Source organism: Dendropsophus ebraccatus, chromosome 14 (assembly GCF_027789765.1).
Source record: "Dendropsophus ebraccatus isolate aDenEbr1 chromosome 14, aDenEbr1.pat, whole genome shotgun sequence".
In the NCBI taxonomy this organism is placed as follows: domain Eukaryota; kingdom Metazoa; phylum Chordata; class Amphibia; order Anura; family Hylidae; genus Dendropsophus; species Dendropsophus ebraccatus.
The window spans coordinates 190411-218018 of NC_091467.1; the positions used below are offsets into that span (position 1 = coordinate 190411).

Consider the following 27608-nt stretch of genomic DNA (forward strand, 5'->3'; position numbering starts at 1 on the left):
TCAGGTAATTAGCATACAGGGCGCCAGTTTTATAAAGTTACTTTGCGGCTTACACGGGGAAGGCACGGAGGCTATGGAAACACGTGTGGCAAGTGTGCTGTGTGCTCTAACAGCACATTTCAAAAGCTCTATATGCTTGTTTCCAGTGATTGGTTCCCTTTAAAGCGTAACTGTCATTTTTTTTTTATTGCAGAAATCAGTAGTATAAGCGATTTTAAGAAACTCTGTAATAGGTTTTATCAGCCAAAAAAGCCTCCTTCTGTACTCAAGAAGCAATCTCCCAGCCTCCCCCCCGACTTCTTATCTGTGTATTATCAGGCAAACACGTCTTCATTACAGAGAAGCCAGTGAAGACGGGCTCTGCTCTCTCCATTCTATCCTTATGGAGGGGGGAGGGGCCGATGGAAAAGGAAGAGGTGACCTGAAGGTCAGCTGTTTGTAGACTCTCTGGGCATCTAAAACGCAGGATTCTGGGGTCAGAAAGGTCAATGCTTATCTATGAACTTACTGAGAGAAGATTGCAGGGTGTTGTGCTGTGCAGGACTGCTCCGTGCTCACTCACTCCTAACAGCCCCTCCACTCTCCAAAGCCACATAATGGAGACAGAAATCCTGCTTCTTCTGAAGTGAGGGGGGGAGGCTGGGAGATTGCTTTTTCAGTACAGAAGGAAACTCTTTTGGTTTATAAAACCTATTACAGAGTTTCTTAAAATCGCTTGTACTGTTGATATTTAATGTTTTCAAAAAAATTGCATTGAAATGACAGTTACGCTTTAAGGGTCTCAAATTTATTATAATCTTGAAAGACCCCTTTCGTTTTTGCACCAGAAACCATTTAGAATAGTGTCCTTGACCTTCCTTGGTCTGAGGAACTAGAACAGCAGCCTGCAGATTTATCAGATCCGAAAGGCTGTTCCAAAGCTAATGGTTTAATTTTGCTGATTTTAGAGAGGTAATACAAAATTTTAATGGAGTGGGGTTTGAAACCATCTTGTAACCTCTCTCGATGGAGCTTAATATGTTTGAATCTTATTAAATTATTTTCATTGATGAAACCCTAAACCCCCCCCCCCCCCCCGGGATGGTGTCACTGTTTCTTATCTGAGGAATTAGGATTGACTAAGAACCCTCTCCCTTTTCCTTCTTTAGGGTAGATCCATCTGCCATGTTTACCTTTTCCCTTGTAGTTTTTGTTCTGATTCTGACTGAAGGAACAAAAGCCTGTACCAAGATGGTGCTCAGAACAGAGCCAAAGACTTGAGCATCTTCAAAGGGAATGGCACAAAGTTTAGTTTTTGATACATTATCCCCCTCCCAACCATAAACGGACTGACTCAGCGAGACATCCACCAGAAAGGCACTAGCCAGTTTGAGCATAGGAACTGAAGAAAGTAAATCCTCTCTAGAAGTTTTATCCTCAATACCCTTTTCTAACTCTTCCAGCCAAACAAAGAGGGACCTGGCAACACTTGTATCAGCTATACTGGGGTTTATAGCTTCCAAAGAGGCATCCCCGGACCTGCGAAGCAGGCCATCCATCTTACCATCAATAGGATCTTTGAGTAGGGGAGCATCCTCAAAAGGTAAAGATGTTTTATAATGACTTTGACAACTTGAACGTCTTTTTTTGGAGACTCAAGCCATAATTTAGTGTCAGTCTCGTCAAAGGGGAATCTTGCTCTGAACTCTGTAGAGATATATGAGCGTTTTTAAGGCTCTTTTCCATCATCTAAGATCATTTTTTTTAATACTTTTATGAACAGGAAAGACAAGTTTAATTTTTGGCCTAGGGCCTGCAAACATTTCATCTTGTTTAGTAGTAGGTTTCTCTACATCCCACCTCCACCGCGTCAGCTACTTACTGGGCTACAAGAGGCTGCTTGCTCCACAGAGTCAGAGCGGGATTATGACTGGCAATATACAAGTCAACAGAGCTTACCTAAAGATCAGACCTCAGATCAGCTGGATGAACATGGCGCCAACGAGCACATCCCCACCCTCCTCATTGTATTCAGCCACTTCTGATAGTCGCGACCATCTTGGGGGAGGAGCTTCAGTGTATGTATATATATATATATATATATATATATATACACACACACACACACACACACACCAGGCAGGTTATATACAGTTATATTACCACCTTAGGATATATATATATATATACACACACACAGGTTACATACGCTTATATTACCACCTTAGGAGATATATATATATATACATACACACAGGTTACATACAGTTATATTACCACCTTAGGAGATATATATATATATACATACACACAGGTTACATACAGTTATATTACCACCTTAGGAGATATATATATATATACATACACACAGGTTACATACAGTTATATTACCACCTTAGGAGATAGATATATATATATACATACACACAGGTTACATACAGTTATATTACCACCTTAGGAGATAGATATATATATATATATATATATACACACACAGGTTACATACAGTTATATTACCACCTTAGGAGATATATATATATATACATACACACAGGTTACATACAGTTATATTACCACCTTAGGAGATAGATATATATATATACATACACACAGGTTACATACAGTTATATTACCACCTTAGGAGATAGATATATATATATATATATACACACACAGGTTACATACAGTTATATTACCACCTTAGGAGATATATATATATATACACACACAGGTTACATACAGTTATATTACCACCTTAGGAGATATATATATATATACATACACACAGGTTACATACAGTTATATTACCACCTTAGGAGATAGATATATATATATATACACACAGGTTACATACAGTTATATTACCACCTTAGGAGATAGATATATATATATATACACACACGTTACATACAGTTATATTACCACCTTAGGAGATAGATATATATATACACACACGTTACATACAGTTATATTACCACCTTAGGAGATAGATATATATACACACACACACACACACGTTACATACGATTATTGTAGAATTCCTAAGCCCCGTTTTCCATCATGACTAAGAAGAGACTAATGAGAGTAAGTTACACGGCCGCTTTATATCACATCTCCTGCTGATTGGGAGATTATTACTACTATTACAGGGACACTTTACGTCTCTCGTCCCCCAATCAGCTTCCTCGTTTCACTTTGCCCTTGTATGTCATAAAATGAAAGCTGTGATCTGATTGGTCGCTACGGGCAACAGCGCGCCGTCTCTTCAGATCAGTCCACGCTGTGTCCGTGAGGCGCCGTAATTAGAAGCTGGACTGGACATTCCCCCGGTATCTATATCTATAATATCACACCCGACCCAGACCTCCGCCGTGCCGCTCATACTCACAGCCAGGACGCTGCTGTAAACCGAGAGGATCTCTTTACGTCAGCACAAGCGCCGGTCGCTCAGTAATGACGTTAATAAATTCCCTTCAAATGCCCGCGGCCTCTCTCGTTCTGCGCTTGCGCTGTCCATGTTACGCTATCCCTGCGCCATGACGTCACGTGCGGACGCCGCCATTTCAACGGTTTTTCTTTCAGTCAGCCAATCATCTTAGGCCGTCTAGGAGGCTGCAGCCAATCAGCTTCACGAGCGGGTTTTAAAGCGGGTGGTTTGATGCGTTGGGAAGAGAAGTGTGTGGTGGCTGTACGGTAGGAGAGGTAAGAGCGGTAAGAGCCCCGGGTGACAGGGGAGACCTCGCGGGGGTGTCTCCTGCTGTACAGAGGTGTGGTGGGGGGTTCTCTGGCTGTGGCCGTCTGTGGTGGGGGCTGTATGAGGGGGGGGGGGGGTTCTCTGGCTGCCTGTGTCTGTGGTGGGGGCTGTATGGGGTGGGGGGGGGGTTCTCTGGCTGTGGTGGGGGCTGAATTGGGGGGGGGGGTCTCTGGCTGAGGCCGTCTGTGTCTGTGGTGGGGGCTGAATTGGGGGGGGGGGGGTCTCTGGCTGAGGCCGTCTGTGTCTGTGGTGGGGGCTGTATGGGGGGGGTCTCTGGCTTTGGCTGTCTGTGGTGGGGGCTGTATGAGAGGGGGGTTCTCTGGCTGCCTGTGTCTGTGGTGGGGGCTGTATGGGGGGGGGGGTCTCTGGCTGCCTGTGTCTGTGGTGGGGGCTGTATGAGGGGGGGGGGGGTTCCTCTGGCTGCCTGTGTCTGTGGTGGGGGCTGTATGGGGGGGGGGTCTCTGGCCGTGGCTGCCTGTGTCTGTGGTGGGGGCTGTATGAGGGGGGGGGGTTCCTCTGGCTGCCTGTGTCTGTGGTGGGGGCTGTATGAGGGGGGGGGGGGGTTCCTCTGGCTGCCTGTCTGTGGTGGGGGCTGTATGAGGGGGGGGGGGTTCTCTGGCTGTGGCTGCCTGTGTCTGTGGTGGGGGCTGTATGAGGGGGGGGGGGGTTCTCTGGCTGTGGCTGCCTGTGTCTGTGGTGGGGGGCTGTATGAGGGGGGGGGGGGGGTTCTCTGGCTGTAGCTGCCTGTGTCTGTGGTGGGGGCTGTATGGGGGGGGGGGTCTCTGGCTGTGGCTGCCTGTGTCTGTGGTGGGGGCTGTATGAGGGGGAGGGGTTTCTCTGGCTGCCTGTGTATGGGGGGGGGGGGTTCTCTGGCTGTGTCTGGTGGGGGCTGTTTGGGGGGGGGGGGGTCTCTGGCTGTGGCTGCCTGTGTCTGTGGTGGGGGCTGTTTGGGGGGGGGGGGGGGTCTCTGGCTGTGGCTGCCTGTCTGTGGTGGGGGCTGTATAAGGGGGGGGTTCTCTGGCTGTGGCCGTCCGTGGTGGGGGCTGTATGGGGGGGGGGTTCTCTGGCTGTGTCTGGTGGGGGCTGTATGGGGGGTTCTCTGGCTGTATGAGGGGTGGGGTTCTCTGGCTGTGGCCGTCCGTGGTGGGGGCTGTATGGGGGGGGGTCTCTGGCTGTGTATGGGGGGGGGGGGTTCTCTGGCTGTGGCTGCCTGTGTCTGAGGTGGGGGCTGTATGAGGGGGGGGGGTTCTCTGGCTGCCTGTGTCTGTGGTGGGGGCTCTATGGGGGGGGGGTTGTCTGGTGGGGGCTGTATGGGGGTTCTCTGGCTGTATGAGGGGTGGGGTTCTCTGGCTGTGGCCGTCCGTGGTGGGGGCTGTATGGGGGGGGGGGTTCTCTGGCTGTGGCCGTCCGTGGTGGGGGCTGTATGGGGGGGGGTTCTCTGGCTGTATGGGGCGGGGGGGTTCCTCTGGCTGTGGCTGCCTGTGTCTGTGGTGGGGGCTGTATGGTATGGAGGTATGTGTGGCTCTGGCCATCACTTGGCTTGTAGTGGCTTGGCTGAAGAGCTTGCACTCTAAGGGCCCTATTCCATAGAGCGATAATCGTCCGATTATTGCTCCGTGGACTAGAGACAACGATCAGCCGAACGTTGTCATCGGCTGATCGTTGATATAGGTCCGGACCTATATTTGTCGGGCGACGACCGCGTTCCGCTATGTGGAATAGCGGTGCGTGGCCGGCGTCTGACGATGTACGTTACCTATTTATGGTTCAGGGCTCCTCTTCTCATGGGTCCCGCGTGCTCCTCCAGCTTCAGGGCGGCCTGTGTCAGCTGTCAGGCAGCTCAGCCAATCACAGGCCGCGGCGGTCCTGGCCAGTGGTTGGCTGAGCGGCTTGTCAGTCGACACAGGCCGCCCTGAAGCTGGAGGAGCGCGTGGGACTCAGGAGAAGAGGATCACTGCTTGCACTAGGGGTCTTGTCTTTGTTCTGATTGACGTGAGAAGATAATTGATTCCCAACCTGCAGCCTACAGATGTAACTAAGCTACAGTTCTTATGCTCGGAGGCAATGGCTGTGCAGGCTTGCTGGGAGTTGTAGTACTCTAGTCCTCATAGTCAGTTAGGGTGACTCTGCCCCCTTCCTGTCATATAGCAGGGGCCCCTGGGTCTACTTTATTGGCCCCAGACTGTGTACTGATGGCTTTCATATCGGAATATGTATGTCTTAAAGGGGAACTCCACACCTTCATTTTTATGTGATGGGACATATAAAGGAGTAGTGGCCTCCTACCCTTCTCTCTACAGGAAGTGTTGGATATAAGTCACATTATGGGCGTCCCTAGTCATCTTTTGGGGTCTGGGTTCCTCTTTAGCTCTTCACGTCATCTTGTTCTCCTTGCAGACATTTAACCCCTTATCTTCTGCTCTGGGGCACTATGGAGCAGCGGGCCGCTAAGGAGAACTCTAATGGACTTTCTGGCTCTAAGGTAAAGTAGGAGATGATGCTTGGTGGGGGGGCAATGTCAGGCTTTGTTGTTGGTGTGAACCCATCTTAACCCCTTAGGGACCAAGCCTATTTGGGCCTTAATGACCAGGCTCATTTTTCAAAATCTGACCGGTGTCACTTTATGCGTATCACTTTATCAGTATATACCGCTGATCAATTGTACCAGGACCACATTGGCTAGTCCCTGATCATTGCCCCATGCTCTCTGCCACCTCTGGTAGTGGAGAGAATGAGAGTTTGATTTTATTTTTATTTTTTTTTAAGGGTACAAACACACTTGTCGTATCCGCAGCGAGTTTCTGGCTGCTTATTCGCATCGAGACTCGCTGAGGATCCCAGCCATGTGTACTCAATGGCAGACAAACTCGCAGCATAGATGTACATCCCTGCTCAGAGTTTGTCCGCAGCTCGCCCCGTTAACTCCCCGGCCGCCGGACACTATACACCAGCTAATCCCGGCTACGGGGCTCCCGACGTCTTCACCGCCCGTTCAGCCAATCAGTGCTGCGTTGGGGCAGCGCACTGATTGGTCGAGCGGGATGTGCCGGGAATCAGCGAAGGACCAGATATTGTATAGTCGGGACCAGGTGACGGCGGGGGGTTAACGGGTCCTCCTTTGGACAAACTCGCAGCAGGGATGTACATCCCTGCTGCGAGTTTGTCTGCCGTTGAGTATACAGGGCCGGGATCCTCAGCGAGTCTCGATGCCTATACGGCAGGTGTGTTTGTACCCTGAGGAATTAATCACTGTGAACACTAAGGTTATTCTGGGGGGGGGGGGACACATGTATTCATCTCCTCTCACTGTGGATTAACGGTGAGAGGACATGAAAGCATGCAATGCCCGTTACCGGTGGCCGCCGTTATACTGGTAATAACGGCGATAGTCGTGCGGGGACTGGCCGGGACTGAGCCCACACTCTGCCCCAACTTCTCAGAGGAGCGGGCTGCGGGCATTACCGGTGCTGCTGCACTATTCTGCACCATCGCCATAAAGAGCTGATGGCGGCAGAATAGAGCCCATTAGTGATCGCCGTAAAAATTCATACCGGCGGTCACTAATAACATAATACATGTATTCTCTGGGTCACTACTGTTACGGTGATACCTTATTTGTGTAGGTTTTTTTTAACTATTACCACTTTGGTGCAATAGAAGCTATCTTCCTAGCATAAACCCAGAAAAACTGTCGCCAAATTGCAAGATCCATAGCGATCTTTTGCGCGACAGAGCTGGTTTTGGGCTTATTTTTTGCGGGAAGATCTGTAGTTTCTATAGATACCAAGTTTTATATGTATGACTTTTTTTGATCTTTTATGATGTATTTTCTAAAGCAGATTGATAAAATACAGCTATTCTGGTAGTTTTTGTTATTTACAGCGTGTCGTGCGATATTGATATCGTTTTATAGATTGGGTCGTTACAGATGTAGCGATACCAAATATGTATAGGATTTGTGTCTTTTGATCACTTTTATGTAATGTTTTATAGTGTATGGGGAATGTAATGCATTTTTATTATGGGGGAGGAGGGGAGCTGGGGGGATTGTTTGGTGCACTTTAACTTTTTTACACTAGTGTACACTACTATACACTAGTGTAACACTTTTATCACTAATACAATACAATACACAGCACTGCTTCTGCAGTACAGTGTGTTGTATAATGTGACCATCCTGCTGACAGGCAGTAGCACAGCCACCCCTGTCAGCAGGATGGCTTATCCATGGTAAGCCCGGGGGCCAAATGAAGGCCCCCAGAGTTACCATGGAGATGTCGGGGGGAACGGACGGCGCAGCGGGACCTCCGATTACGTAAGTGGACCTGCGGCGCCGTCCGGTACACACCGGAACCCGTTAGATGCCGCTGTCATGCTTTGACAGCGGCTTTTAACGGGTTAAACTCCGGGCAGTTACAGGAGGGGGTCAGCAGTCACACTGACCGCTGATCCCCCGCACTGCTGCCGCCCCAGTTCGTTCCGATGCGTATGCCGTTCAAAGGCGTACGCATCGGAATAAAGCCCATTAGTGGGCGCCATGAAAAGGCAGCATGGCGGTCACTAAGGGGTTAAAGGGGTGTTCTGCTCAAGCAACTTATCGCATTGCTGCCCATGGTGAGAGCATAGCAGCCTATTACTTTCCTTGCTTCACCAATGTTGTCCTATGTCCCCGGCTGAGTGCTCCTGTCTCCTTTCCGGAGATGGACTTGTCTGGGGGTGACAGCCTGTTCAGCCTGACTGTCATGGTGCTGCCCTATCGACACCAGGGGAGCTGCAGCCCAGAGCTATGGTGGTTGGGTGTGAATGGAAGGACCTGTAGGGTCAATGGTGGATATACTTCCATGGCTAGTATGGTTGAAAAGACACCTGTCCATCACATTCGGCCAAGGCTAGGGCTATGTTTACCGTTTGGCTCGGAAGGGGTTGGATATAGACGTCGCCGTCCACTTACCTTGTTGGATCGCGACGCCCCGTTCTCCCGTTCCGCTGCCTGGTCTGAGCTGCAGATTGAGACGTGACGTCTCAAGGCAGCTCAGCTATTCAGCGGCCAAGGCTAGCTATCCTAGATCATCTTGAGTCCCATATAAATTTCGAAATTTCCACTTTAACAGTATTTACATTTGTGTGCTTTGTGTTGGGAGGTTGCTGCTGTAGAACTGCAACTCCCATCATACCTCCTTGTGCACTACAGCGCCCACCATACTTCCCTGTGCACTACAACTCCCTGCACAATGGGAGTTGTAGCGCAAAAGAAGGTATGTTGGGAGGCTACTGCGGCAAAACTGCAACTCCCAGCATACCCCCTTGTGCACAAGAATGTATGCTGGTAGTTGCAGTTGTGCAGCGGCATCAGCGGGTCCTGGAAGGGGGCAATGTTTAAATGGCTGCCGCCCGCTGGTCGGGGTCTGCAATCACAAGCAGTGGGAACCCGGAATATCGATAGTAGTATTGATATTTTGGCGCATCCCTAGTCAAAAGCTTTTTTTCGCATCAATGGAAAGAGCTGGAGATGGATGCAAATGGGGTCTTACTGCTACTTCATCCAAGACTGCCATTACCTTACGGACTTTCATAACAGCGGAACAGCCATGAACAAAGCCCATGAAATAAGCTCCGGGAGAATTGGAGCCAGCCTATCCACCAAGAAACTGGACGATAGAAGGTAGGCAAAGGTGTGTTTTTCCACAGTTTCAGTAATTTAAGATGGGCATTGTTGGAGGAACCAGGAATTGGGACACCCTCAATCGGCAGAGAACCTGTCAGGGTCAATGAGCTTTGAGATGGCACATTTTATCTCCTCTATAGTAAAGGGAAATTAAGCATGGTAGTATGCTCCTCTGACACTGCTGGCAGATGGTGCCTGTGCAACTAATCAGGGACCCTATAAATGGAAGGACTAGGTGTAGGGTATAAAGTCTCGTAATATGATTTGAGAACAGAGTTGGTGATCCGAGGATTTCTCTATTGAATACAGGTTTCATCAGTAAGCTGTGAGATATATTGAGGTGCAAATCTTGCTAATAACCAGCCATCCTTGCTGCCATGACGGGACAGCAATGCATCTAAATAAGATCTGTGTAGACTTTCCTTCCATTCCATCCACTGGTCATAGTTTAGACGGGCTTCCTGCCATGTCTTTAGTGACATCAGAGGATGCGGTCAGAAAGGCTGTGTAAGCATCACGCAGGGTGGCACTAAACTGTTGTATCTGTAAGGAGAATTTCTCTTGCATAGCGGCTTTATAGGCCATGATACAGCCTCTCAGGACCGCCTTAGCAGTATCCCAGAATAACTGGGGCTGTGAGGTATGAGCTGAACTATCAGTGGAATATTCCAACCACCAGGCTTTCAGCAGAGATTTAAAGCAATCATCCTTAGCAAGACCAATCGGGAACTTCCATAGGAAATCGCTACCCCCTGCAGAGTTGGGTATGGAAAGTACAACGTAAAGGGGCATGGTCATATATAACCATATTCTCTAAGCTAGAAATCACAGCTGCGTCACACAATGATGGTACGCAGATTGTACTGGGCAAAATGTGTGAAACAAATAGATGTTAATACGCGATTGCGTAAGTTATATAACGTGTAGTAGTATATATGAAAGGTATTGTATAAAAGGGAAAACTACACAACAAGCAAACTTCACAAATGCTGGAGTGTTGAGCCTCCAGTTGTCCTGCTTCAACTGTGCACTTGGCGTGTCTGGTCCGACTAGTGTAGTGAGAGATATATCTAGATCATAAAAAGTCTGTCTGTCCTCTATAGACTTCCAAACGCCTGAACCGTTTGACCCACAGATACATTGGGTGCCTGGGAAGGTTAGAGCGAAGGTCCTGTCCTTACCAGATCTACAGGAGGGGAGGGGGAGGAGCTGCGCCCCATAGAGATGAATGGGAGAATCTCCACACTGCACACAGGTGATATAATTAGTGCTGCAGCTCTCCAGCAGAAACGGCAATTGGAAGCCTCAGCAACCAATAGAATTACTACTTTAATTTTCAGAGCTGGAATCTGATTGGTTGCTAGGGCAGCTGCCTCACAACAGATCCACAGAAATACAGTAAGGATGCCTTCACACATACCAGATCCGCAGCGGATTTCACGCTGCAAAATCTGCTGTGGATCCAGTGTCGTTCAACCCTATGACACTACATACACTCAGCGGGATGTCAGTATGTAAATTAACCCCCTTGGCGGCCCGAGCATAACTTGGTGACAGAGGCTGCCATCATCCCACCCGCGCAGACTGCTTTTAGATGGTGCAGGCTCCGCTCCAGTGTATTCAGCGCTGTGCTGCTGCTGACGTCTCTCTCCTTACAGCTCTGGACGCTGCACACACCGCTCCGGCTTGCTTCAGGGGGAGGGCGATGTCCAGAGCCGTCCCCGGCAGCAGCACAGCGCTGAAACACTGGAGGGGAGCCTGCACAGCGGTCCAACAGCAGTCTGGGCGACTCAGTGTTACGCTTTGGACGCCAAGGGGCTTAACTTACAAACTGGCAGCGGGATGTCAAACCCTGATAGTAGGTCCGCAACGGATTTTGCTGCAAATTTGTAGTGTGAAATCCGCCACGGAGCTGGTAGGCGTGAAGGCACTCTAACAGTTTATATATAGTAAGGGGCTTACCTGCCGGGTGGTGGTGTTGGGAATGTGTACAGTAAGGGGGTGTTGGGGAATGTATACAGCATGGGGGGGGGGGGGGGGGGGGGAGAGTGTATACAGTATGGGGGATACCTGTGGGGGGGACCCCCAAACTATACACCACAGGTATACAGGACCTCCACTAACGCTGTCAATGTTGTATATAACCAGGCTCAGCATAACACTACCAATGTTGTACATAACCAGGCTGTATATAACACTGCCAATGTTGCATATAACCAGGCTCAGTATAACACTGTTAATGTTGTATACCAGGCTGTATACTGTATAACACTACCAACGTTGCACATAACCAGGCTGTTTACTGTATAAAGGCTAGTTCACACTGAGCAAGATTGAGATTTCCACCACAGAATCCCGCTGTGCTCGGTGTGCTGCTGTAAGTGAATGGGGAGGGCGTGCGCTCGTCCGCTCCCTCTCCTCTCAAAGAAGTAACGTGTTACTACTTTGAGCGGAGAGCAGCGATGAGCGCGCGCCCTCTCCATTCACTTACAGCGGGAATCTGACATGGAATTCCGGCGATCTTGCTCAGTGTGAACTGGCCCTAACACTGCCAATGTTGCATATAACCAGGCTGTATATTACACTGACAATGTTGCATATAACCAGGTTCTGTATATAACACTGCCAATGTTGTATATAACCAGGCTCTGTATACAGTCTGGTCACATGATCTGTTTGGCTATTAGGTATTTAGGATGTTTAAAGTTTTTTTTAAAGTTATTTCCAACCTACAATTTACATAAACAGTGCAGAACTGTCAGGGTATATAGCATATAAAGGGATATATGGGGCTCCTGGCGATTTCTAACATGCACGGGTAGTGTGTAGCATGCAATGTGCTGGGCAACTGTCTGAAACTAGAGATTCCTCTCAGTCACAGCCAATACAGTGTACAGATCCCTTACTGATTTACTTTAATTATACCAGTGATAAATCTATATAGGTTATAATGAACCTGTTCTGGGGATAACACAACCGTTTTGTATACATATCGTGTACTCTGGGACAACATTCCCATCTTACTGGTAGAAAAACTGATAGTATGACAATATTGGATGATATGTAATAGAAGATGATATAACTGCCTGGCAAAGAACTTGCTGCTATGCAGTGACTAATCTTTCAGAATGCCGGATTAAAATGTGTAGAAGAAACATTGAATTGCTTTCTAATACTGAAAAGCTATGTATTGTATTTAGTAAGTGAGGAGGGGAGGAGAGGAACAGCAGAAAGAGGAAGATAGGAACAGGGAAAACTAAAGATTTGTAAAATGTTTATATAGCAGAGGGATACAGTTCGATACGTGAGATGAAGCAGGTCAAGTCTGTCATTGAGACATAAGGGTCTCTGGGATTTTAACCTGTAGATCCACTCACTGCATCCCAAACTTTCTTCTGAATTGAAGGTTTAACCCATTCTAGTCCAATAAACTGTATATCCCTCTGTTTCTGAGTGGCACTGTAACATGTGTTGGGCTAGTGGGGTGTCTCATTTTCTATGTTGCATTGCATAGATGTTCCAAGACTCTTATTTCCCTAAAGGTTTTACCTATATAGTTGCATGGGCACAGAGAGTTAGCTTGGTAAATGACACCCTTTGTTCTACCGTTTAATAAAGTCATGTATTCTGTATCTGACAGCCGATTTGAAGGACTTGGTGTTCTTTGTTTTGAATGCATCTGCCACACTTAAAGCAGCCTGGTATCTGTCGGTCAAGCCATGTACCTTGTTGGACGATTGTAATGGCGGTCATTGATGCTGCGAACCCCCCCCCCACCCCGCGAATGTAATACTGGGATAGTCGTGTAGTACTTCTGCACTGTCTGGGTCGAACAGGGTATTGGCCAATATCTAGGTAAGATGTGGCGTACCTCTGTCTGGTTATCAAACGCCTATTAATCTGATGAGGGTGTCATTGGTTTCCTTACCTCTTGGTGTCCGTTCTGATCTGCATCTCTATAGGCCTGATTAAGTATCTTGAGGGTATCCTCGGGATCTCGTGTAAAATCTTGGCTTGAATACGAAAATCACTGTCTTGTAAAGTTTCTTCTCACCCTTAAATATTGACCCTTTGGGATCCCACGTTTTAAAGAATAAGAATGATGGTTTTTAGAATGCAAAAGATTGTTTGTGGCCGTGGGTTTTCGGTATAGGGACGATACCAGGCCGTGATCTTTTGGCAAGTTGTAAATCCAAGAAACAGAATCCTCGATTTTCCCTAGTAAAGGTTAATCCTATCTGGGTATTATTCAGCTCACCCATAAACATGGTAAAATCGTCCCTCGTGCCTCTCCAGATCCGCAAGACCATTAATATAGTGGGTCCAGATCCACCATCTTTGTTCCTCCAGGAAGACAATCGTATCCTCCCACCAGCCCAGGGGGAGCTTCGCATAAGTGGGAGCACAAGGGCCCGCCTGAGCTGGTGGAACACCCTACCATCATACAGAAAATAATTGTACTTCACCTCATCCAGCATGTTCTTACCAACAAACACATTGGGGGAGATTTATCAAACTTGTTTCTCAAGTTCAGAACCTCGTCTTCTGAGAGAGTATTCTGCTGCTCTGAGGCCATCAGACTGGGGGATGGAACTATACAGAGCTTTCACGTCTATGCGTGCCAGGTATGTCTCAGGGTCTACATCCAGATGTTGTGTTTTGGAGATCTAAGCTATCCCTGCTATATGATGATACACTTGACATAACTTCTCAGAATCTTATCAATGTAGTGACATTTTGAGTTAGGCCATGCCAGAGACGATTGATCTCTCCCGCAGGTGATGCAGACCCTTGTGCACCTTAGGTAAAACATAGAATGTGGCAAGCTGTGGGTGAAGAAGAGAAATCAATCTCTATCTTTCAGTACCCCCTCCAAAATGACCTTAATTCGCCCATAAATGATTCTGTGGGATCTTTTGATAGGGTGGTGTAACAGTCCTTAACCATTGTATAACACGTCAACCTATATTTCTGATGGTCCAGAATTACCAGATTTTCACACTTATCTGAGGGCTTAAATGGGTATCCCCCCCCCCCCCCCCCCCAAGAGCGAAACAAATGTACTGCTCCCAAACCTAGCTGGCCTTACTCGCCAAATCCCCCCGAATATTTCGAGCTGTCTCCCATCTTTCTAGCTGCTGCCGTTTCTGAGTTACAAGTTTTTCTAAAAGATGGTCTATTATCAAGATGGGAAACTACATTTCCCATCATGCAATGCTTATGTCTGATGGTGAAATAGCAGAGCTGAGTTGATTGCTATGATGATGGTGTAGGTGTTGCAGAGCTGAGATGGTGATGGATACAGCAAAGCTGATACAACAGGGTTTGGTGCCATGGGTGATTGGGGGCAGGTGTGCTGCTGTAGGTGAGCGCTGTGGGTGAGACCGTGGGGGGGGGGGGATGGGCACACAGTTCCGGTGACAGGGATGGCTGCTGTTAGAGAGGGAGACAGTGACAGCTGCACTGATCAGTCTCCCTCTCGAACAGCAGCCACCCCTGTCGGTGTCCTCCTTCACTTCAGTGGACTGGGTTACAAGCGCTAACCCAGTCCATTGAGGAGACAGAGGACATGTGATACCTACACAGAGGGTGGGGGCCAGGAGCAGGGACTGGTGTCGGGTTGGGCTGGGATTTTGTGTTTGGTGGGGGCACCTAGATAATAGCATAACTGTACAGCATAACTGTACAGAATCATAATAAATTGATATTGGAAAGATGGAAAGCTATGGGTGGGAAATGTATTAATGCCCCCCCCCCCCCCCCCAATTGCCTAATACTGCACAGTCTGAAGAATATAATACTGCCACACACTGAACCCTTCTGGGTTCTCAGGATTGGTGGAGGTCCCAGCGGCTATCTTCTAATCTAAATCCTAAAGTTAGGGGATAACAAGCTGAAATAAAGATGCCCCTTTTTAAAGGGGTAGTGCGTCGCTAAATCACAAAATAACACGCATTACAAAGTTACACAACTCTGTAATGTTAGTGAATGTCCCCCTTCCCCGTGTTCCCCCCCCCCACCCATGCCACCCCTGGAAGTGTAGTGCTCTATACTCGCCTGACACGTGTCTAACCCCATCCTCCACCTTCCCGACAATGATGTAATCTTCGGGCGGCCGGCCGAACCGCTCCGACCTTCCCTTTTGCCGGCTACCCTCTGCCGCGTCATCAGCTGCTCAGCCGTGATTGGCTGAGCACGGAGATTACATCATTGTCACAAGATGGCGGACGGGGGTCGACATGTGTCAGGTGAGTATAGAGCACTACACTTCCAGGGGTGGGGGGGAAGGGGGCCATTCACTAATAACATACATTACAGAGTTGTATAACTTTGTAATGTGTGTTATTTCGTGATTTAGCGCTGCACTACCCCTTTAATACACCATCACTGTCACATATACACCACACTCACTAGTCTGATATAGCAGAAACAGTGAGCAAACCTTGTCTATGTATATAGAGTATATACCCCAGCCCTCCTTATACTGACACACTATACAGTATATACCCCAGCCCTCCTTATACTGATACACCATACAGTATATACCCTAGCCTCCTTATAGTGATACAGCCAGCAGGGGTGACATACTGGTACATTGCACTGCAGGCTGCACATATGGAGATCACTATATCACATTACACTGTCTAGTCTTCCTCCACCTGTGCAGGCACTTATGGGTTACCTCCCCTCCCTGCATTCAGGCTCCTATCTCCTCCTCACTGCTGTAACATAAAGCAGTCCTGGCAGTCGGGACTGAGAAGGGGGGAGCCTGGACACAGTGCAGGGATAAGGCGGCCATGGCTCCTCTCCTGTCAGTGCCTGGGCCAGTATTATGTTACAGCAGGAGCAGGGTTACTTTCACATAGGGTAACATGGGACACAAGTGCAAGGGGGAGCGGGTTAATGGGCATCCTGTACTGCTATCTGAGGGAAACCTAAGAGGCACCCCTATCATCTGTGCAGCACTCACCACAGGCTCAGCTTTCACTTTCCTCCAGGGCCATGTCCCCTCCTGGCCATTCTGCTCTTCCTGTCTCTCTTCTCAGTCAATTATGCAAAAGAACACTGCAGAGACATCATGTGTCTCGATGTCGGTGAACTAGCCAGACCTTCCTCTGGGAAGGAACAACCAAGCCAAGGAATGTCTCCAATGAAGGAAACCACCTAAGCAAGGTATCCATCCACAGACAGCTGTTTTGGGGTTTTTGCCCCTCATCAGTGTGGAGTAGGTTTCTGGCTAGTGGGAGCAATGACTAGTAAGTGCATGCAAAAGGACGCTGGTTGACCTCATGGACATGTGCTGGTTGGTCTCCCTGAGGTCAACCAGCATCCTTTTGCATCTCTTCTCAGTCAGACCCCATGGCACCCTGCTGGCGCCCACTCCTGGCCGTTCTTCACCTCCTGTCTCTCAACAATGAGACCTGCTGGCGCCCCCTACGAGAAACCCATAAGGGGTTAAAGCGGCACGATCTGCAAATTCTGCCCAGAGAAGCTGCTGATGTGCCACAGAAGCTCAGTAACTTAGGAGTATATTGCTGTCCCTAACGTTCCACTTCTCCTCGTTAATTCCCTAAGTTACTGAGCTTCTGTGGCATATTAGCAGCTTCTCTGGGCAGAATCTGCTGATAGTGCTGCTTTAAGTCACTACCCCTAGGGAGTTGGGTATGGAAAGTACGAAGTAAAGGGGCATGGTCATAACCATATTCTCTAGGGTGTGGAAATCTAGGCTAGGGAGAAGAGAGGCCGACACCAACACAGTTGATGCAGGAGTATGTTCTCTATACTCTTCAGGCCTGCACTATTACAGATACCAATTTATGGACTTTTTCTCTCCTCACCTTCACGACGGCACCACAGGAGTTAACTCTTACCCTAGGGACAGGAAAAGCACACAGCGAGAGGTTAAAAGCCCCTCCCCTTCCCCCAGACACCAGTGCTTTTCCTGTCCCTGAAGGGCAGGCACGAGAGGTGTGGGGGATCCCCTGAAGAAACAATTCCCCTTACCAGCGGGATCGATCGGGTACATCCCCTTCCTTCCCTAAAGGCATCTGGATGGGGTAAGGAAAGGCCCGCTTTGCGCGCCATTTCTGTATGTGACTGGACACGTGGGGATCGCGGGGCCATGGCTCAAGCCTTCCCTGTGGCAGCGGGTCCGGTCGGGCTTCCAGGAGGGCGTGTGGCCTACTCGAGGTACGCCGCTGCCTACTTCCGGTCTGCACTGATTCCGCTCTTCTCTGCGGGTCGCCCGTCCTGAGGTCTGCTATTCACCATGGATTCAGGCTCCACATCAGCAGACAAGCCTTCGCATCCGCCAGCGGCGGTAAGTGTGCCAAAAGATTTTGCTACACTGAGGGTTGTGGTGCAGTGTTTTTCATTCTACCTAGTCCAACCCTCTCTCTCTGGGTGCTCACCTGCTGTGGTTCACCAGGTGTGGGGCTTCTCTAATCTCCTGCCATGTGGCTAATTCCTGTTTCATGCTAGGAGAAAGAAGCCACTCAGAAAGAGAAGGAGAAAGCTAAGGCTCCCCCTCCATCTGCTAGGAAATGCAACAACTGTAATGCTAGATTGCCATCTTCCTTCAAGCGGAATATTTGTTCAGCCTGCATTAATGAAGTGATAAAAAAGGACAGATCCTCCTTTTTATCTGACATAAGACAGCTGAATATAGAGGAAATAAAGGGTTCTATACCAGCCCCTCAGGCTATGGCTCCAGCTCCCGCCCCAGAACCAACAATAAATCTTCCTCCTCAGGCCCGGATTTTGCCTCCACCAGTAGACATGTCTCCTGATATGGCAGTACCTGGATGCTCGGGTTCCTATGTGTCGTCAGTTATATCTAAGAGACACAGGTCCCCATCTACCTCCTCAGTCTCAGAGGTGGAATCAGGACAAATATCCGACTCAGGGGCTCGGTCTGAAGCTTCTGATACTCAGGAAGCAAGAAGGAAATACTACTTTCCATCTGATCATACTACGCCTTTATTAAAGGCTGTAAGGAGCGCATTAAGTATTGAGGAGAAGCAGGAGAAGATCTCAGCTGCGGACCAATTATTTGCAGGACTTAGAGCAAAGAAAAAATTAGGCTTCCCTATCCACAAGACGATTAAGGATCTAATAGCCGACGAATGGGAAAAAACCTGAAGAGAATGGCAGTTCCCTCAGACATCAGACAACGTCTCCCCTTTTGATTCTGAGGAAACTGAAGAATGGGAGGTTCCCATGATTGATGCCCAAGTGGCAAAAAAAAAAAAAAAAAAATTCTCTCCGAAGACTCCACACAAGAGCTTATTAAAAAGTCCTGAGAAACAGTCACCTTTTCTATCAAAAATAACATAGCTGCTACTTGTAGCTAGAGCATCCCATGTCTGGATTACCAGTTAGAGGAACATCTAAGGAGGGGAACTTCAAAGGAGAAGATAATCGACTCCCTTCCTCTTCTAAAGGACGATATAGGCTTCCTAGCAGATGCCTCAGCGGAAGCCATAAAGGTCTAAGCCAAAGACGGGCCTTATGGCCTAATTAACTCAGCCCGACGGGCCTTATGGCTGAAGGACTGGACAGGAGATAATATCTCCAAGTCCAAGCTTTGTGGGCTTCCATTCGATGGAAAATGTTTGGGTCAGCCCTTGATAAATTGTTAGAAAAATCATCTGACAAGAAAAAGGAGCAGACCCAACGTCCCAAGTATCAAGAAAGACACAAAGGGAAATTTAAGAGAGGTCGTTAGAATTTTTTTACTCCCTTTGAGTAATTCCAATTTTTTTCCAAGCCCCGAGATACTAAGGACAAACAATGACACAGCCCCAGTCGGGGGGAGACTGTCCCAAGTTCTGGGAGTCTTGGATAGAAGTCACAAAAAATCAATGGGTTATAAATGTGATCCGAGATGGATACAAAATAGAATTCGTCCAATCTCCTCCCAAAAAATTCAGAATCTCCCAACAAACCTTTCTCTTCAGTTGGAGCTTGTCCAAAGTGTCAGGAACTTGATAAGCTGCAATGTAGTGATCCCGGTCCCAGTGAAGCAACTGGGGAGGGGACACTACTCGAACCTATTCTTAGTTCCCAAACCCAATGGAACTTACAGACTAATCATAAACTTGAAACCTGTGAACAAGTATGTGAGATACAGAAGGTTCAAGATGGAATCCATAAAGAGCACGACTCGCTTAATCCCATCAGACGCCATGATGGCATCAATCGACTTAAGAAAAGCTTGTCGTGTCCGAGAGGCAATGTCAGTTCTGGGGTCCATGACCGCATGTATTCCGGCGGTGCCCTGGAGTCAGGCACATTCGAGAACACTCCAGTCCCAAATTCTATCCTCCTGGAACAAGCAGAAATGGGGACTAGACAAGACAATGCAGATTCCACTTCTAGTGCGTCAGTCCTAGACTGGTGGTTGAACCTACCAATCTAAGGGAAGGGGTACATTTGGACCCGGTTCCAAGAAAATCCTAACGACGGACGCAAGCATGTCCGGCTGGGGCGCGAAGGTGGACTCTCTCCTGTTACAAGGCACTTGGACTGCAGAGACAACCGGAAGATCATCCAACTACAGGGAACTCCTTGCAGTATGGATGTCTTTACAGCAGGCCAGAAATACCTTGAAGGCATCTCGCCTACATCTCGCCTACATGTGCTATCAGACAATACCACGGGGGTCGCTCACTTAAGGCACCAAGGGAGTGTAAAGCAGAACTCTCTCAGATACATCTCAGACAAGATCTTTCAATGGGCAGAAGACTATCTTCTCTCCATCACAGCCACTCATCTCCAGTGAATAGAGAATTCCCAGGTGGATTACTTGAGCAGACATGTCCTGTCGCCAGGAGAATGTAGCCGGAAGGATTCGATCTTCAGAGTGATCATAGGGAATTGGGGCCTACCACAAGTGGACCTCTTTGCTATTTTCTTGTTTTTGTGGTTCGCAAAGTTTTTTTCGCTACAACCAACAAGGAATCCCTTGGGGATAGATGCACTGGCCCATCCTTGGACCTTCGACCTAGCCTACGGATTTTTACCAATTCCTCTAATACCCAGAGTATTACAGAAAATCCTAAAGGAAGAGGTGACGGTGATCTTGATTGTCCCCTTTTGGCCCAAATAGGCTTGATTTGGGATGCTGAAGAAGATGGCCATGGAACCTCCTATTCTTCCCACAGATCCAGATCTCCTACATCAAGGTCCTCTTCTGCATCCAGGGCTAGCAAATCTGAAACTTTCAGCCTGGATCCTGAACGGGAGATGCTTAGAAGCAGAGGAATTTCAGATGCAGTAATTTCCGCCATCCAGAATAGCAGGAAACCAGTCACCTCAAAGATCTATTAAAAAATATGGAAAGTCTTTAATTCTTGGTGCCCGACAGGATCGGCCTTTCCTGCTGATCCCAATATCCTGCTTAATTTCCTTCAAGCAGGATTAAACAAGGGCTTAAAACCAGCTACACTCAAAAGTGCAAATTTCAGCCTTATTGGCAATATATGATTACAACATTGCTGGAAATAGATGGGTCCAGAGATTCATGAGGAGTGCAGTTAGACAGTAAAGAATTTACTCCCCCCCCCCCCCCCCCCCCCCCCCCCACCCCCCGGGACCTAAATATTGTCCTTGAAGGTCTGACTCAACATCCTTTTGAGCCCTTATCCGATTGTGACCTAAAATTTCTCTCTTACAAAGTCGCCTTTTTGGTGGCAATAGTATCTGCAAGAAGAGTGGGAGAGATGCAGGCATTCACAATTTGAGAACCCTACTGCCTGATACAAGAAGACAGGATTGTCTTAAAAACAGATCCAAATTTCTTACCCAAAGTGGTAACATCTTTTCACAGATCTCAGGACATAGTCCTTCCCTCCTTTTGCTCATCACCAGAATCTAACTTAGAACACAAGTTCCATTCCCTCGATGTGAGAAGAGCGGTTCTACACTACCTTAGAACCTGTGAACCATGGAGGAAGGATCAATCCCTTTTTATCCAGTTCCAAGGGAAGAACAAGGGGGAAAAAAGGGCGATGCAACAACATGGGCAGAAAAGGCATGTGCGTCAATCGAACAGATCTGCAGAGCAGCCACCTGGTCAACACCACATACCTTCACAAGACACTATCGACTACAGCTGCAACGCAACTAAGATCTTGCGTTCGGTAGGAAAGTTTTACAAGCTGTGGTCACTCCCTAAGGTAATTTGTTGGTATTACTCCTGTGGTGCCGTCGTGAAGGTGAGGAGAGAAAGACGTATTGGTCTTACCGGTAAGACTGTTTCTCCAAAACCTTCACGACGGCACCAACAACCCTCCCTGTATTATATATTTAATGTATGATACTCACGTGGTGCTAAGACTTGGTTATAATGCACTGGTGTCTGGGGGAAGGGGAGGGGCTTTTAACCTCTCGCTGTGTGCTTTTCCTGTCCCTAGGGTAAGAGTTAATTCCTGTGGTGCCGTCGTGAAGGTTTCGGAGAAACCGTCTTACCGGTAAGACTAATACGTCTTTTTTTAATTTTAATTACATTAAAAATAAAGGTTTATGTTTTTTACATAATTGTGTACAGAGTACAGTGATCACTTAGACATCTCTGCTATACACTGCCCACTCAGCTCTGCTATACACTTCCCATACTTATGCTGATGTCAGTACCTCACAGCCCCAGCGCACCACCCCCACCTGCCAGCAGGTTGGATCCTCACGTGTCCTCTCTCCCGAACCTCCCGCTCTCCCTCTCCAGCCTTCTCCTCCGTCCTCCTCTCCCGAACCTCCCGCTCTCCCCCTCTCCAGCCTTCTTCTCCGTCCTCCTCTCCCAGACCTCCTGCTCTCCCTCTCCAGCCTTCTCCTCTGTCCTCCTCTCCCGGAACTCCCGTTCTCCCTCTCCAGCCATGGATACCTCCGTGCAGCTCTGACTCTTCAGCATAAATAATTTCTCTGATAACCGAGTCTGGCCGAGCCGGACTCTATTATCAGAGACACCGGCAGCGGGGGTCTTTTACACATAGTAGCCGACCCCTGCTGCATATGGAGTGGCTCAGGAGGGGTCAGATGCTGCTGTCAGTGTGACAGCGGGATCTACACAGTTACACAGCCGGCACAAGCAATCGCAAAGTGCTGGCTATTTGAAATTGGCGCCGCAGGGGAGAGGCATACAGAGAACACAGCCAGTGCTCAGATAGCCGCCGGCCGTGTTCTCTGCGCTATACTTTATATTAAGCTGCACTATTAGGCAGCTTAATATAAAGTGTCGATACCAGGAATTCCTGGTACCGAACTGTTTTTCAGCCTGAAATATTGATGGTGGTATCGATATTTCGGTGCATCGTGCATCCCTAATCAGGATATAGGTATCTCCATGTGTCCGATAAGATCAGATGGGCACAAGGACGCCAATCAAGTCGCAGCAGAATGGGAGAGACGTGTGGTAGTACGGTCTTCCACAGGAGAGATGATTTCATTGAAGTCTCCCGTCACTACTTTCAGGGGTGCATAGTCAAGTAATTGGTGGGAAAGACCATTATAGAAAAATGTGTTAGGACCATACACACTATAAATCGCTATTTCTTCTGTAGGAAGACAGATATGCAATGTGCATAATCTATCATGTGAAGAGTGTAAGGGCCCTATTCCACCAGACGATTATCGTTAAATTGTTTGGATCTAAATGATGATCGTTCGGTTGAAATGCAGTTAACGGCCGAACAAGAAATCGTTGATCGCTTTATAAGACCTGGACCTATTTTTATTGTTGCTCGTTCGCATTGAATAAGACATCGTTTGGTCGTTCGCAATAGATACGAATGCAATAGCGAATAAATAGCGACGAAAAAGTAACTATTATTGTTCCATGGAAATGAGTGAACGTTTTCAGGTCTTTTGCAATAGCTGTCGTTTGAAATCGTTAACGATTATGCAAACGATAATCGTCCGGTGGAATAGGGCCCTAAGATATCACCCTGAAATGCTCAATTTACCAGTATGACCACTCCGGCTTTATGATTCACTGCAGGGGAGCCATCAATCTCCTTGACCCAAAACTTTTGCAACCTGGAAAGAGGCCTCTAGGTGTCTCCTGTAACAGTGCCAGATCTGGCCGACACTTTTTCAGATGGCGAAGGATCAATACCCGGTTATGGGTGGACCTGAGGCCCTTAACGTTCCAAATGACTATTTGTAACATGGTTAAAATGAATGAACAATAAAAAAAAATGGTGGGTGCAGCTCACAACTAACTCTGGTGCTGAGGTCAAAGAAATAGGCAGTGATGACCCCAAGTCACTAATATCACAAAGTAAATAATACAAAAGAGAAGTCTAGACCTCTAAGCAGTATGTGTGAATATATTCCTGAAAATGATATTGTTAATGCAAAATGGCTTATTTTAAAGGGGTAGTGCGGCATTTCAAAATTATTCACTAAATCGCACATTACAAAGTTATGCAACTTTGTAATTTATGTTAGTGAATGGTGTTACCCACCCACGCTAGACCCGGAAGTGTCATGCACTATACTCGCCTGATTCATGTCGACCCCCGTCCGCCATCTTGGGACAATGTCCTCTTTGGGATGCCGGCCGAACCGCTCCATCCATCCCTCATGCCGGCCCCCCTATGCCACGTCATTAGCTGCTCAGCTGTGATTGGCTGAGCATAACTGTGCTCAGCCAATCGCGGCTGAGCAGCTGATGGATTATCATGGGAAAGTCCTGTAAGAGATCGCTATAATATTCGCTACAATAAGATCGCTTGTAACAAACTGTGGAATATTGGAGTAGTGTTGAGTGTGATCTAGTGCTGTCTGCAATGTCTTGGTGTTGCCTCACTCCTACTGCAACAGTGATCTGGAATAGAGTATGTCACCTCTGGCGGACTAGAAGTCACAGCGGGTCTTTGGGGGTAAGATGTATAATGCATACATATGCTCATTATGCTAGGGGGGGATACAGACGTCTGCGTGCTAACTAGCACTTCTCACCCTTCCTGGGATCTTCTATAGAGTTGGTGCTGGTGTCGTCCTCCTTTCTGCAGCATGGCACTTCTCCTCCGGTCAGTAGCCCGTCCTCGTGGTCCTCCTTTGTCTTCGTGCGGCCTTGTTCCTACTTGTGAGCGGTGATGGAAGTGGGTCCTGATGCCGGTGGGTCGTGGTGGTTGTCGGGGGCCCCGTAACAACACTCTGAGCCATTTATTAGGCCCGACATTTTTTACGCCGGACTTATAAATGTCCCCGCATCTCCGGTGCTACGGAGATTTATGTAGAGGTGGACTGCCTCTACATAAATCCCGTGCGCGTCGGTGCGCACAGCCGAAAACCTACGCCACCTGAAAGGTGGAGTAGGTTTTCGGCGTATCTTTTAGTTTAAAAAATGATCGCATCTGAGTCCACGAAATCCTGAGTCCTGAGTCCAGAAATCCTGCTTCTTCTGAAGTGAGGGGGGAGGCTGAGAGAGGTTTTATAAACCAAGAGGTTTCCTTCTGGACTGAAAAAGCAAATAAGTTTCTTAAAATCGCTTGTACTGTTGATATTTAATGTTTAAAAAAAAAAAAAAAAAAAAGACCCTGAAGTGACAGTTACTTTAAGCCAAGGTACCACTGTGTGTCTTGGTGTAAGAGCATTGCTTTGGTCTAAGAGCTCCCTGTACTGGGTTGGCGGGGGAGGTCTACAGCCCTGTACTCTGACCCAGGAAGTCTCCCTCACCTTCCAAATCATAGCAGATCCACTTCAGGCTGGGGCTTACATCAGGGGACAGGACTGTGGAGGTAATCTCTCCATAGCTGTAACCCCTCTCTCCCCGGACAGAGTGCTGCATGTATGTACCCACATATATACCCTGCTTATTCCTTCCTGCTCCCTGCAGTCTGTCAGCCCTTGTGTTTCCCTTCTCTCCATTACTGTACAGTAACTTATAATATTACATATTCTGCTGTTTCTGAATTTGTTTAATCTGTTTTACATGTTGTTCAGAATAATAAATCATTATTTTTGCGGTGTGGAACCAATTGTCTGCAGATCAGTGATTTCTTATGAGAATCTGGTTTGGTTTGAGTGGATTTGCATTACAAGCGCCGTCCTGGAACGAATTATGCTCCTAATCCAAGGCACCACTGTGTAATGGATAACTGGTTGTTGTGTAAGGTTCTTATACGAATAGTTTTTAAATGAATTTTTATAAAAAGTTTTCTAAACTATTTTGTCCTGGTGTATATGAACTGGATCTGGAGTTATTGATAGTTGGGTCACGTCCGGGGCTTATTGTCTGTGCGCTGATACGCAGCCTGGAATGTACAACTGCACTACACGTGACTGTCCACCCTTTAGTTTAACCCCTTCACGTCAGCAATCTGTGTATATATACGTTCCTATTACACATGCCCCGTGCAGTAGGAATGTGTATATATACGTTCCTGCTCTGACGGGGGTTTGTGATGAGAACGGGATCGCTGCAGAGATGGCTATCCCGCTCTCATCTGAGTGAGGCACCGGAGATAATGAGAATCGGCTGCGATCCCGCAGCTGACCCCCATTAACCCCTTAGTGACCGCCGAAACGGTGGTCACTAATGGGCCGGTGCCGCCGCTGTTTTTCATCTGCGGATTCACGGTGGGGGGAGATGAAATAAGTAAAATCAGACCCCAGACCAGCCCCCCTAGTGCCCGGATCACTATACACCCCCCCCCGCCGCGGCCATCAGATCCAAGATGGCCACTGCCATCACTGTGAACAGAGAATATCTGTTCACAGTGATCGTGTTGTGAACATGAATGAAAACCCCATGCTCTCCGCCTCCGGAGGTAGCGGAGAGCATGGGGCAGTGATCGGAGACCCCCCTGTGGGCTCCCGGTACAAGCTATCAGCGGTATATACTACATACAGCTGATCGCTTGTGCCATGTGCTCCCCAGAACTTTTTATCCCCTGTCACCATGAATGATTGGTGACGGGGAATAAAAAGTGATGTCCCCCCACCCCCCAAGTCGCCCCCCCCCCACCCCCTTGTCACCCCCATCCCCCAGTCACCCTCCCCTACCCCATATACTCACCTGATCCTGGAGCTCCTTCCTCCTCGACGTCCTGGCTGGTTATGAAGTGCGCATGCGCTCCACAACCAGCCAGCTCTGCAAATTTAAAGTGACAGAGACCAATGGTCTCTATCACTAAACTATGATTACTGTGATAGAAAATATCATAGTAATATAGTGAAAATGAATGTATAAAGTACAAAGTGACAAACATACAAAAGTAATTGCAGTTTACTACCGCAGGTTGCCCGTAACCACCCCAGGTTGTCGGTATCACGTCAGATTACCCGTAACCACCGCACGTTGCCAGTGACCCCCTCCAGATTGTCCATAATCACCCCAGATTACCTATAAGCACTTCAGTCTATCCGTAACAATTCTAGATTGTCTGTAACCCCTCCAGGTTGCCCGTAACCACCGCAGGTTGCCCGTCATCACGCCAGAGTACATGTAACCCCCCAGATTGCACGCAACCACCGCACGTCGCCTCTGGCCACTGCACGTCACAGGTACCCACCTTAGATTACCTATTAGCACTTCAGTTTATCTGTAACCACCCCAGGTTGCCAGTAACCACCCCACATTACCTGTAATCTAATTTATTTTATTTTATTTAGTAACTGCGCTATTCTAATAACTATTACTAGCTGCGGTTTTGCTCCAGCAAATTGGCGCTCCTTCCCTGCTGTGTGCCCATAGAGTGGTTTTATGACCACATATGGGGTACCGTTGTACTCAGGAGAACCTGCGTTACAGATTTTGGGGTACTTTTTTTTTTTTTTTTTTTTTTTTTTTTTTTTTTTTTTTTTTTCCTGTTCCTTGTGAAATTTAGAAATTTCAAACTAAACCAACATATTAGAAAAATTCAAGTTTTTCATGTTTACTGGCAAATTTTGAATACTTTCCTCTAATACCTGTGGGGTAAAAATGCTCATCCTACCCCAAGATGAATTCTTTGAGGGGTGCACTTTCCAAAATGGGGTGACTTTTGGGGGGTTCTATTCTGCAGACATTACAGGGGCGCTGCAAACGCACCCGGTGCTCAGAAACTTCTTCAGAAAAATCTGCAGAGAAAATGCTAATTGGCGCTCCTTTCCTTCTTAGCCTCGCTGTGTGCCCATAGAGTGGTTTATGCCCACATATGGGGTACCATTCTACTCGGGAGAACCTGTGTTACAGATTTTGGGGTGAATTGTCTTTCCTGTTCCTCG

The 27608-nt window shown here is 47.8% G+C and overlaps 2 protein-coding genes across 9 annotated transcripts in view; one reads left to right on the top strand and one right to left on the bottom strand.

Moving 5' to 3' along the window:
- CSTF1 (cleavage stimulation factor subunit 1) overlaps positions 1-3469 on the bottom strand; it is a 42493-nt gene extending 39024 nt beyond the window's left edge. The window contains exons 1-2 of one of the 3 annotated variants that reach the window (XM_069953757.1): positions 3368-3453; positions 1544-1686 (exon numbers count right to left, since the gene is read on the bottom strand). The gene's annotated coding sequence lies outside the window, so the exon portion shown is untranslated. Of the gene's footprint in view, positions 1-1543; positions 1687-3004; positions 3307-3367 lie in introns of those variants that run through there. The other 2 variants (XM_069953754.1, XM_069953756.1) reach the window with 2 other exon arrangements.
- AURKA (aurora kinase A) overlaps positions 3247-27608 on the top strand; it is a 37820-nt gene continuing 13458 nt past the window's right edge. Inside the window, exons 1-3 of one of the 6 annotated variants that reach the window (XM_069953749.1) lie at positions 3423-3690; positions 6131-6215; positions 26801-26906. In XM_069953749.1, coding sequence (XP_069809850.1) covers positions 6196-6215; positions 26801-26906 — 126 coding nt within the window. In that variant the 5' untranslated portion in view covers positions 3423-3690; positions 6131-6195. The other 5 variants (XM_069953748.1, XM_069953753.1, XM_069953752.1 and 2 more) reach the window with 5 other exon arrangements.